This window comes from Oryza brachyantha, chromosome 9 (assembly GCF_000231095.2).
Source record: "Oryza brachyantha chromosome 9, ObraRS2, whole genome shotgun sequence".
Taxonomy (NCBI): Eukaryota; Viridiplantae; Streptophyta; class Magnoliopsida; order Poales; family Poaceae; genus Oryza; species Oryza brachyantha.
In genome coordinates, this window is record NC_023171.2 from 5993418 (window position 1) to 6006496 (window position 13079).

At 39.0% G+C, this 13079-nt stretch overlaps 1 protein-coding gene across 2 annotated transcripts; it reads right to left on the reverse strand.

Moving 5' to 3' along the window:
- Positions 1 to 8: 8 nt before the first annotated feature.
- LOC102706593 (polycomb group protein EMF2B) lies at positions 9 to 12816 on the reverse strand. 2 transcript variants are annotated; one of them, XM_006660458.3, is made up of 21 exons: positions 12574 to 12816; positions 11887 to 12055; positions 11703 to 11758; positions 10288 to 10402; positions 10040 to 10196; positions 9885 to 9953; positions 8936 to 9072; positions 8401 to 8460; positions 8153 to 8277; positions 7291 to 7355; positions 6391 to 6443; positions 6078 to 6131; positions 5929 to 5988; positions 5303 to 5349; positions 5097 to 5233; positions 4508 to 4634; positions 4361 to 4409; positions 1454 to 1537; positions 1295 to 1374; positions 512 to 601; positions 9 to 388 (listed from the first exon to the last, which is right to left on the reverse strand). In XM_006660458.3, the coding sequence occupies exons 2-21, from the start codon at positions 12010 to 12012 to the stop codon at positions 283 to 285; spliced, it is 1797 nt and encodes a 598-aa protein (XP_006660521.1). In that variant the 5' UTR covers positions 12013 to 12055; positions 12574 to 12816; the 3' UTR covers positions 9 to 282. The 2 variants fall into 2 exon arrangements, with proteins under 2 accessions (XP_006660521.1, XP_015696687.1); XM_015841201.2 differs by having other exon boundaries at positions 11887 to 12017; positions 12574 to 12655.
- Positions 12817 to 13079: the final 263 nt, after the last annotated feature.

Genomic DNA, 13079 nt, shown 5'->3' on the forward strand with positions numbered 1-13079 from the left:
CCTCCCTCTGAGCAACAACAGCTAATCAACTTTATGTTATATTGTCATCCATATCATTACAGTTTGGTCGATCAGTAGCTCTACAGTTATCAGTACCACCAATTACAATAAATAGAATCGAGAAGAGTTCAAAATGAAACAATGACCGCCTCAGCCTTCAATTCTTCCCTCCAAAACACATGTTAGCTTTCAATTCTTCAGACATATTTTGTTCAGAAATAAAATAAACCCTTGGAATGGCCAGATCCAGTAATTAACAGACTGGCCAATGATATATCTGCCTCAAATTTTCTTTTGGTAGCCTTCCAGAATTGTGTTGCAAGCATTCATTGCTCGCGCATCCAGTAGACTGTGGTTCCAGAGTTTAATCATAAAAAACCTCCAACACCTGTTCATTCAGCGAGAGAGAAAAATGCAATGAAACAAACTGCTGTACAGAGGTGTCTGCATCTTTAGGCAAACTACACGCGAGGGAAGGGTGATCAATATCTTTCGTGGATGGGACACTTACCATAGTAGAGCTGGACTTTGTACAAGTTGTTGTCCATGAAGCCGGGAGAATGCTTCGCATGCCCAAGGTATATGGCCATCAGCTAGTACCCTGCAATAAATCCACTTTTCTGTAAGTTGAAATGTTCCAGAGACGATTGAATAAAATGACTAGTATATACTTGGATCGAACAGAATCGAGTGAGCTTGCAGTTCTGCTACCGCTGCTCGACTCTTGGTATGGTAAAAGGGAAAAAGGTAAAATGATCCATTGGGTATAGTTGGTAGTCCTAGATAAGAGATTGAATGTAGATGAGGCGTGATAGCCCACAACAATCTATGCCTCTATGGTTGATCGAGTACTGTACACAACTATAACACCAGCATGGTGATATTTGCCCTTGGGATGCCCAGAGGAGACACGGAGAGGTATTGATAGCATCTGCAAAGGCACGAGGTGGAGATGCTGACAACCATGGTAGCTTTGTTAAGGTTAGGGGCAAGGAGACAGAGGAAGGCGTTTCTAGTATTAGTGTTCCTGTGCTAAGAAAATAACTTATCACAGCCATTTTCACCTAAGGGATGCAGATAACACTTGGCATATTGCAAGTGGTAATTCGTGGCATCTCAATTAATAGAGGTTTAACCAATACATTCTTAAGAAAAATCAATTAAACTTGCAACATTTTAGTGGAAGGAATCCGTCATAAAGTATCAAACATGATATGCACGTGAATATAAAAGTTTGTTGACCATGCTGTATACTGCAACGATAGATAACAGGATATATTGGGGAAGGCCTGACCTTTGTTTCCGAACAAATGAATTCCACATATGCATAATAAGTTTCTCATCTTCTGTAACATCAACAAAATCATCAAGCATCTGCATTTACTCAGGAAAGATAATGTATCAAAAATTTGGAGATGTTTATGTTTGAGGAGAGCAAGCATAGTAAATTTACCCTTCTATCTTCAAAATCAGCAATATCATCATCAACTTCATCTTCACTATCACGATCTGAGAAAACTTGCTCCAATGCCATTGGCTAAAACAAAGCGTAACTATTTAGTGAAGCTAGATTCCAATTATATTCGAGCTAGACTTCAAATGAATGAACAAAGATGCAAAAATCTCATGCCTTGATAATAAAAATAATTTTGGACAAACAAAGTGGCTGGTTTTGAAGAGTGGTTTTGAAGAAAAGCAATCCAGCCACGGGGTGCTTAAGTTAAAGCCCATCCAGCCATAGATGCATCCTTTCCAAAGTGGTTGGTTTTGTATTTTGTTACTACAAAGTTTCATATTGTATATATGCCATTGGAGAGTTCAGTAAATTTGAAATATGCCATTGTGAATAATTTTGGACCAAATCACATCTTATTCCTCTATTATCCTTGAACCATTGCTTTCCAGTTGCTATGGGGAACTCCACAACTAAAATCCACCTCACGCACTAGATCCACATAGTGGCTATAGCTGAGGCTGTGCTACCCGCATAGACTCAATGTGACAGGAGCATGTGATGACGAGTGCCCATGTTACTGCCATATCCACATGATCGAGCTTTTCTACAAAATAGCACTGCTGTAGCCCGCGATGCTGGGTTACTTGGGCCAAGATGCCCACAACAGGCACCACCATGCTCAACCCTTGGGAGAGCAGTGGCTCAAACCAGTGATTGTTGTGTCGACAGCAGTGGCCGGAAATGAGGAAGACAGCAACAGAGTAACATCAGTGTTGACAAGATTATCAAACATGGGAAGTTTTGGGTGAAATCTCACCAAAACAGAGTAAAATGTGAAGCAGATGTTCAGCCAGACTTGGGAAGATGTTCATGTCAGCCCTTATTCCAAGTGAAATGGGTATGAGGCAGGTGAACTGTGGAAGGGATGTGCATGGTTATCATCACCCTTGATACTATCATACAGCACGAGGCTTTGCCTAGGAGGGAATGAAAGATCTTGCTGAGTCCAACAGCGGCAACTCGCCATGGTAGGGTGATACAAGTTCACAATGGGTACCAGACTTTTTCCATAATGACATATTTCAAGGGAAAAAACACTGTAGTGGCACAACAGGAGTACCGCTTTGCCCAGACACTACAGTTCCATGGTTATTTCCAGTAGAATACTAAGGCCTGAGAATAATATTAGAATAATATTATGCTGGTCAGTAGTAGTGTACTAAGGCCTGAGAATCCTATTAGTTTATTTATCCTTCTCGACTTCCTCTGATGCTTCACCTGTAGCCATGAAATACAAGGCTCGAGCAATGAAGCAATCACCCACCTCCCCAGCACTGATGGCCTATTGCAAGGATGCAAGCACACTGGACCTAAAACCCGCTTAAAGACCATTGCATAGGATGCAAACAGGCTGACCCTCAAAGCCGCTTATAGGCCATTTAAGTGGGCTGACACTGACCTGCATGTTAACAGGTTGGCCTGCTTGAACATACCTAACTGTTGCCCCTCATCCCTAGCATTGTTCCCCTGATCTACCTACTCTGCCAGCAACAGGAAAGAGCGTGGTGGCAGTGATGAGGATAAAGTGGGGGCAAACATGGACGCACTTGCGTGGATGAATTGGATATGGAAATCTCACCAAGCATCAGCCTCAACCATCAATACCACCACCACCACCACCACTCTGTTTGGCTCCTCTCCAAGGTCCTTCAGATGCAAACCACTTAATCCCTTGCTACTTCTGCACCCCCTCTGTTCCCAATTCTGACACTACCTCATCAAACTGCAATTACACTGTTCTGTACTCTACTGCTGCAGCAACGGACCACCTCCTACCAACACCTGACTATTGGTGTGGTTGCCCTGAGCCCCTGAATTCACCAGCAAGCTTGATTTGGCACTCAGCCATGAGTCCCCTGTTCCAATCCTTTCCTACTGTTATTACTTTTTCTCTGTTTCTATTTTATTGACCAGTAACTGATAGTCCTGGTTATTCCTGGTTAAGTGTAACTGACTAGTAAGAAAACAAATATTTATTTAAATGAGAAATGCAGAAGAGTAGTGAGGTCATTTTGATGTTTCTCTCCTGACCATCCTGAGTGACATTGCAGGAAACTTTTGAGTGTCATTGCAAATTCCACCATCTATATAACCCATTACTCATTTACTACCTCCGTCCCAAAATAAGATCACTTTGTAGCTCAAGGTGTTCAAAACAAGGTAGAAGGAAAGAGACCAAAGAACCCCTCATTGTTAGTAAAGCACTATGGTGGGTAGTTAGATAATGGGTTGGCAAGGGTTATTAAAGGAATAAAATGCATCAATTTGCAGACAGAGGTAGGTAAGGGAAGAAAAGTGAACTTATTTTGGGACAAATGGTCGAAGCTAAAAGTGAAGTTATTTTGGGACAGAGTGAGTATTTATTTTTCATCTGCAATATCTATCCAGATAATAAAATTTTAATTCAAGAGGGGATCTAGAGGTGGAAGCAGAGTATTACTTCCCAGCCTTCTCTTAAGGAGACAAACCTCAAGTAGTCAACATTTTATAATTTAGACCTCCTAGAAATCAGTATTGCAATCAAATACTAAAAATAAAGGCTCAGAAGTTATGTACTTTTAGTCTGTAAATATGAAAATATCTTACGTCAGAAGCAGCAGAAACAGATAAAGTGAATATAGTTACTAAATCCCAGATATGTGCAAGAATTGCATCAGAATTCTAAGTATAGAAACAATACAATGTCATCAAATTCCAATTGTCAATAGGTACATGTATGTAATTGAGCAACCAGGTAAAGATCATATAATAAAGTCGACAAATGCAATCCCATGATTCTGCTACAAATATATGCAGACAGAAAAAAGATAGACAAAAAGAGGTGAACGAAATTGATTCACTCACTTGTGCCCTGTGAGAATGAAAGAACTGGCGTTTTTGTAGGAGTTGCCGACTGCAAAATAAAATAAGCAAATAAAATAAAAAATAATTAGTTTAAAACATTTATGTTATGACTAATAAAGTATCAAGAGCATCAAAAGAGAGGATTACTTTCTGGGATCAGCTCGTTCAACAGACAGTTTTCTTGTCTTCCCAAACTGTAGCACTGTTGGTGCTGAAAGATTGCTGCCGTGTAATGAATTAGCAGGATCAACAGAAGCATGTGCTACAGAACTCCCTGAAATTTATGACAATCAACAAAACAGAAAATGAAGGTGGCCAAATAATAAAAATCAGAAAATATGTAAGTCCTCATTCACAAAAAATCTGAAAAAACCCAACAGAAGTGTAACCGCAAATCAAGAAATAACCAGTCCAAGAGACAGTAGCAAGAACTCAGCTGTCCATTCCAAGAGATGTTTTGAACCTGACTACTCCTAGCATGCAGTGCATCAAGTATTCAGAAAGGCCTATATGCACAATATGATAATTTTCAACAAAGTTAAAAAAGAAGATAGCACATGTATATTAAAAGAATTTACAGCCTTTTAAAACATTTAGTAAGCTACATGAGTAAATGAAGGGAGAGAGCAAACAGATATCCACTTAGATAAGACAAGAAAAAAAAACCAGACATTGCTGTGTCACCATTAGTATGTAATATTGTGTGGCAGTACAAAACCATGAGATGAGAAAATACCGTTTTCCCTCTGCACGTAATCGTCTTCAGATCCTGCTTGGGCATCTTCAGGTGATCCTGACTCCACAATATGTGGATGTACATGCCTAATTTTCTCACTAGAAATTTCCACCCTCTTACGTTTCTTAAATCTTGAGCTGATGGAAAACAGTGAGCAAAATCAAACAGAGAATGAATGACTGTCAAAATAAATAGAGTGAGCCTACCGGTAGGAAAATGTTTGATGTCTTGGATCAACCCCCTCAGCCAGATGCTGAAAATAATAATTATTATGAGTTATCCAGACAATTAAAATGGTGTTACAATTAAATCGATATCAATTATATCTGTATCAGATTCTATGAGGTTTCCAGCACATTATCAAATAATATTGTTTTGATATGTAGGTTAATCTTCCAACATGAACTGGTAATTGGGTCCATCCATGGCTTTTGCAAAACAAAGCATGAGAGCAAAAGCTATCAATAAAATCAAGAAATTAACTAGTAAACACTCAGTGGCATGTTAAACTTGCACATGGTAGTTATGCTGTGTTTCTTTAATCTGTCATGAAAATGCAGTTGCGGAAACTACTGCAGTATGTTTGACAGATCAAAATGATATTAGGTATTTTATTATCTGGCTGTTGTTTCTACATGCTTCTTCCATATTTTTTTCAAGTTTAATACTATCTTCGTTTCTAACTTAAGTTAGACGACAGGCAATCAGCTGAACACCAAAATTTATAGACAAAGTTGCACCAAATGAGATTATCGTAATCTACCAGGACATTACATTTATCAAATTATAGCAACTGGCAGCATAGTTTTGATGTTTGATATCACTAATTTACCTCTGTTCTCCAGGAATCAGTCTTCAGACTAACATTAACAGCCTGGCACTCTTCAGATATCTGTGCAAAAATAAAACAAAAAATTGTTAAATGATATATGAGAAGGAACAAACAAAACATTGCAATGGAGATTCCAGAAGTTTACCAACCCAAAACTCATAGTGGAAAAGGTCATGAGATGCATTTAGGTGACATCCTAGACCCTAGTATAACAAAATTCACAACATTAGATATGATTTGATAAAAGGTTAAATGAAAGTCTGCAGAAAGGCGATAAAAAATTACAGACATAATTTCCTCACTGGGCACAGCAACGGTGCAATGATGATAAATGAAAGAACAGAATAGTACTTAGGTTTTAGCATAAATATATTAGGTGGCATGAACCTTATGGCCAACTATGCAGCAGACAGTGGCATATTAATCTACACAGATAGAAGCAAATTGTGTCAAGACGTTTACCTTAAAGCTGCCACACGGTACCAAGCAAAACGGGCAAGAAAAATCTTCAGTGACTGGTAAGAAGTCATCAAAGAACAGATATAATAAAAGTCAAGACAGAGAGTAAAGAATCAAGGATCCAATAAGTGTATTATCTCAACTAACAAATGCCACCCACTAATTCAAAACAGAATAGAATGTTCACAAAGTATCTAACTCTGCTTTGCCATGGCTAGCATTCAAAAGAAAGTGCATGCAGCCATGGGCTAACTTACAGACATCACAACATTACAAAGGAAACAGTTCAATCACACAGGAATCAGGAAAGGTATGGGCTCCAAATGGGGCCACATATTCTTTGCTCTCCCATTACATGTTGGGAATCATTTCACATTTTTTATAATGCTTCTATTCAAAGAAGTTTATGGCTTCTGCCTCAAAAGAATACCCGTTTGCCTTTTTTTTTCTTCCATATGTGCATTGTGTATACTTTTAAAATAGATGGTGCAGTTTCCTTTTCAGTTCATACTAGTGGACATTCATAATTTGGTAACAGAAAGATGCATAACAAAATAGTGAATTAAATAATGATGTTGTTTGTAAAGAAAGAACCATATAACACATTTACTGCATCAAAACCATTTTATTAAGGTAAGAACATTTCAAGATAGTTTGTTTTTGGCAAAACTAGCTAATATACATATGCTGAGACAATTGTAAAATCAATAATTTGCTGGTGAACATTCCACGATTTTGGTCATTTATTGCAATACATCAGACCAATTCTACAAATCAAAAAGTTAGAAACAAATGGCAACAAATGGGTGCAAAAAGGTGCAAACTAGACTGAAAAGAAACAAATAAACATGCAAGAGAGAGAAGAGAAAAAAAGAAGAGGGAGGGGAAGGGGGCAGTGGGTACCTTCAGTCTTTTGCATAGTATTATTGTAGTATTTGTAGTTAAAAAGCACATTCCCAGATCTCAACCTGTCAAACAGTAATGGAAATCCTAAATCAAATGCAAAATGTATTTAATATATCTTCACTAAAGTAACCCAAACGCCAGTACAGGATTGGCTACACTGACTTCAACCGATTCAATAGTCAATAGCCAAAACCCCAGCCTTAAACAAGGACAGAAATGTGCAATACTGTTTAGGAAAAATCCCACATTATCCCCCTCGATTATTGCAAAAGACCAGCTTCCTGTTCCAGATGCATTTGTTCATCATACATACCAGAGGCATTCATGGCGACCAGCATATATTTTTACTGCACTTTAAAGAGAAAATAGAACCCCATTGTAGCATAAATGTTATGTGGAGAATCATGTATACCAGGTCATGACAAGTTTGATGAATGTGAGTTCTATGAAATGCTATCATATAAGCTTTTTCTTCCCCTTTTTCCATCACTGTCAGTGGACCACTAATTGATGTCTGTTAATGGTTAACCCCATGCAAAAAGTCTATTTTACCCCTAGAATATATGAAGTACTCCCTGGACTGATAATGCACTTCTAAGGGTCAAATGGACTTTTTGAGTGGGGTTAACAGAGGTCAACTGACAGCAATGGCAAAAAGGGAAGAAAAACGCTTGCGTGATGGCATCTCGTAAAGCTCACATTCATTGATGGCAATTCAATTCACATAGTAAATCACTTGTAAATGGAAAAACATAGAATTTCTCTCATTTAGATTATAAGATGGCAACACATAAAGACAAGAAGATTGTGGCATCCAAACACTAACTGCAGAAATGATCTATCAAGTTATGATCACTACCTTATAATATGCGTCAATGATGAAGGTGGTACATCATTATATGAATAAACACTATAAGGAGACTCAGACATATCTCTTGCACCAGCCTCTTGAGCAGATATGCTAACTTGTAGTTGAAATGAATCCTGCAATAGTAAAGCTCAAGAATATCAGAAAAGCAGAAACGCACTATAGTCCAGTGCCTCATATATTTGGAGGAAATAATCTGATAAAAAATAAAATAAAAGAAGAGACATGAAGGGCCTTACAGTAGCATCAACCTTGTGAGAGCAAAATGTCAAGCAACTGTCATGCTCCAGAAATTTTGGCTGCATGCATAACGAAAAGAGAGACAAATAGGCTCAAATACATTTTCTATAGAAAATAAAAGGGAAAAATGGGCAAGGAAAAGGAGAAAACTGAAGATCCAGAATGGTTTCTGTAAATAGCTAAAGCAAATATCCAAATTGCACTATTGATTTCATGTTAACATGGTTATTTGGTTTGGGATTTTACCAGCTGTACTTTTGGAATATGTACTAGAATACAAGCATTTTGGCCTTCTACAGAGCTAAAAGTACATGTAGCAGTAGCAAACTAGCGATATGCACTAACTTAGAAGCACATAGGGGCAAATCATCAACATTCAGTACAGATCACTGTGTTCTATTTTCCTGAAAGCATGTTCGGGATGCTGCAAATAGTGGAGGTTCACGTATCCTTTTCATAAATGATATGGATAGGTTATATAGTACACACTTTAACTACAACAAAGCTTAATACTAGGAAAAGTCTATGACATACCTCTAAGAAGCCTGGGGTCATCTCAACCGTGGAAGACATTTCCACAGTATGCCCCAGACTTAAGCTCACACAATTCCCCAAAGATGAAGCCAGAAGATCAATGGGTATTTTACCCCATAAACACTTCCCTTCAAGCTCTGTTAAAACACATCACATGGCTAACAGTTAGTCCATTTAACAAGAGTATAAAACTATATTTGCATGTTTGATTTTTTAGCTTCATTATCTGCTTCTATGCTGAACCTTAATGGTGCATATTCAAAACTATATGTTTGCTGTAAGTAGTAGCTGTAACTGTGAGGATCCTTTAAGGGGTGGAGATATTAGTCTAAATTAATCACAATAGGCAGCCTATTAATATGATTAACCCTGTCCAATTAGGAAAAACTATTCACATAATGTTTGAGGATAATTTTCTAATTTTGATATCACGATACACATTAAATTTTCACTTGAAAAAGAAGCAATGCATTTAGTAGGAAAGTTTATTAGTTGGGTTTTTAGTACAAATAAGAAAGACTGATATTCCCATAAGTCCACATGAACAAGAAGGCTTGTCATGCCACATATAGTAGTTTACCACATCAAAGTGTAGACTGTTTCAAATTGAGTAGGTTGATAAATAGTTTGGGACAGGTGTGAGCTGAATTCAGTATGTTGACACTTTATTCCGTATCCACAGAAACACTAAGGCAGAGGGTGTGCAGCGTTCGTTCCAGTCAATGGTTGGACCTTCAAGTAAAAAACCAAACTTTCCAGCATAGAGAAGCAATATATTATAGCCAAACAGTTATAGTTCCAAACAGTATGGCACACCTGTGTCACCAGGGCCAGTTTGTTTCCCCTACCAAACTTTACGACACTTTTTAACAACTGGGTGACACATTGCACGAGAGTACTTAGGCAACTAAAGATGTTATTAGTGTGTCCATTCAATTAAGATACTTACTTTGGAGAGTAGAGCCTTCCACATGGTTCCCAGAGCAATTATTGCCATCAAAAGTTTGTCCAGCTTGCCCTTTCAAAAATATTTTAAAAAAAATCAAATTTTATGGCAACAAAGAAATGTACAGAAAGAATGATTGCAAAGAGTGCACCCTATACCACAGCTGATAAGGATAATATTAAGATTGCAAGCTCGGCTGGTTGCTAAGTTCTTCACATCAGGAATGATGAATGTTGCTTCAGTGTAGTCTTTATTTCCAAATTCATGAAAAGAAGTCAACAAACAAGCACGACTGAACCGGTATATTGGAGAATGCTGCAAATCATGCCATAAACAAGAAAAGAGATCATTTGTAAACACAAGCTTAAATCTCATGTTACAAGAAATTAAATGATGGTAGACTTACCCCTTCAAGCGAAACATTACTAGTAGGTCTAGCTAACAGAACATAAAGTGGAAAGATATTTTGTGCTCGCAGTTCTTTATTTGTGCCTCCAGAAAGTGATATGGTTATCAGGCTCCTATATTCATAAGCAGAAAGCTTCTCAGTACTTTCACGATGCAACAAACAAATTTGACATAAAGATTGCACCCTGAATTGAGAAAACATAACTTCTTGTGTAGTCATCTAGTTCACAATCGTAACTATACGTTGAAGCCAGAAATTAAAAAAAATATGTTGTTTTTGGATTATTTCTCCAGCTTGTGTCTGAGTTGGTTGAAATTTGTGAATTTGACTTCAGTTGTAATCTTCAATACATGTGCCATGCTTTTGTGTAAATTTATGGTAATTTCTTGTCTTAGCTACAGTCTACTGGTATCCCAGCAGGTCAGCAATAAAAGGTATTCCAGCAGTCCTCTCATGGCTCAGAAAACATAGACCCACTTTGACATACTTTGGAGATACAGCTCAGTTCAAAGGGCCTCAATGTAGGATTTTAGGCACAGATTATACTACTACTAGAACAGATTACAGAACTTCACAGTTTCCATCTGATATGAAGAAGAAACTAGAAAAATTATACCTTAGAGCTTTTAAGTCAGCTTTATCTTACTATCTTGAAAATTATCCAAAGTTATCATGAAGATGGACACTCAAGCCTTCAAGAGTACCTGTTCCAAGGCCACAAGATTCGCAGGTCAATGCCGCGAGGTGCTACTCTACAGCCTGCAGCTCTTTGTTGAAGAAAAGGGAAGAGAGACTGAGGAGAGAATGTGTCTGCATTTCTTATCCAAGCTTTTGCTGAGGAGACTTATGGATAGTTTTATAGATGGAACCTATCCAAATTTATAGATAGCTTAAAGATGGAATTTATCCAATATACTTTCTCAGCACCCTGCAGCATTGTATTTTTTATTATTTTTATTGTCTAGAGGATAGGAGTGGTGAACAACTGGATGTTAGGATCTTTCATGCAGATTGTATATATGGCTATGGGCTCAGCTGATTGGTAGCCACAACACCCAAATTTTCTGTCTCTTGCTTTTCCCTTTAGATTCTGTCATGTGGTTATAAAAAAAATTGCACACCTATTTTATATAAAAAATTGTTATTGATTAGGTTATCAACACGGATTTGCTGGTCTCACATGGTTGTTTATGCTCTTTGCATGGACTTGTATTGCTAACCTGGGCATTGTAATAGGAAATGCACCCATTAACCTAGTTTGGTGTTTAGGTGTAATACATGGTAAGTAGTAAGAAGATTACATAACGTTTAAAACTTCCTGTTATATACTTATATACTATGTCCAGCCTGTTTTGGGCCATGCTTATTGAGACATTGAATAAGAACAATCTTGACTGTGAGTCAAAGCATACCTTTTCTTCCGTTTTGCATGAATCTTGTAAAGAAGGCATCTTTGAAGAAAAGCAGGCTGCAAAATTCAGTGATTCATCATTGGCATCTCAGAGCACTTCCCATAAAAGTTACATATAAGCATGCATACATAATGATGTGAACGGCATTAAAACCATATGTACATAAATGCAGGAATAAATATACATTTTTAATGGATCGGCGTTGAACGATATTATATAGCTCAACAGGTTTGCAGTACAAAGCAAAGCTTTCTTCGGCAGCAAGCTGTTCATCTGGAGAGAGCCGAGCCCTTGGCTGGTGGCGGCACATCTGGTCTGCAAACCGGGGAAAACCAAATGAGCATCCAATATTCCTGCATAGAAGCACCATGGACATCAAGAAATAGTAATGTGTGGGACGTAGAGTCTATGAACACTAAATCCATCCCACATATATGATATATTACACATGGTTGTATATCTACAGGATAGCTGATGCGCCGAACAGATAAGAAACTAGGCGACACGGTTCTGCGATAGCAGTCACCAACTCTCACACTCAAACATTTAATATCCCCCCCCCCCTAAATGCAATGCAACCGAAGTAAGCATGACATACGATTCCAGTGGGCAGTAGTGAATTGCTCAAATTAGCCACGCCGCACAGGGAGGATGGACACGAGCATACCGAAACCAGCACTCACTACAAATCCTAGGGTGAGAAATGGCGGCCCCGAACTTCCTTGCGAACAAACCGCAGCTCCGAGAGCTAATTCAATTGGAGGGGGGCATAAATCGGCCCATGCCCCGGATGAGATGGACTCGCGATCAATCCAACTACGCGGCAGGCTCATCAAGCGGCCGGGAGCAGGAGGGGATCGAAGGGGGATACCTCCAGCTCGATCCTCGAACCGAGACGGGACACAGAAGGTAGGGGACCGAGGAGGCCAGCCACCTCCGGACCTGCTCTCGCCGGCCCCCCGCGCGCGCGCAGCGGGGACGAGAGGGATAGGCCCGTCCACGCCGCGCGGGAGCCGCTCGCCTCGCCGCGCCGGCGTGCGGTGCGGTGGGGTGGGGTGGGTGGGGAGAAGGAGCCTGGAGCCCTAATTCCGGCTCGCTTCGCTTCTCCTTCTCTTCTGTTGTCTTCTCTCTCCCGCAGATCGGAGAGTAGGCGAATAGGCGGCTGAGGCAGGCAGACTACTGGAGCTGGGAGCTGGGGGGTATTTTGGTCATTTCAAAACCTTTTTCTTACAAATATAAAATTTTTAAGTAAATTTCACCGAACCATAGGTGAAGTTTCGCAAGACTATAACCAGGTGTATTTATGTATCATAAGGCCCCGTTTAGTTTTGAAAAGAAAATTTTTTAGTATCACATCAGATATTCGATCGGACGTTG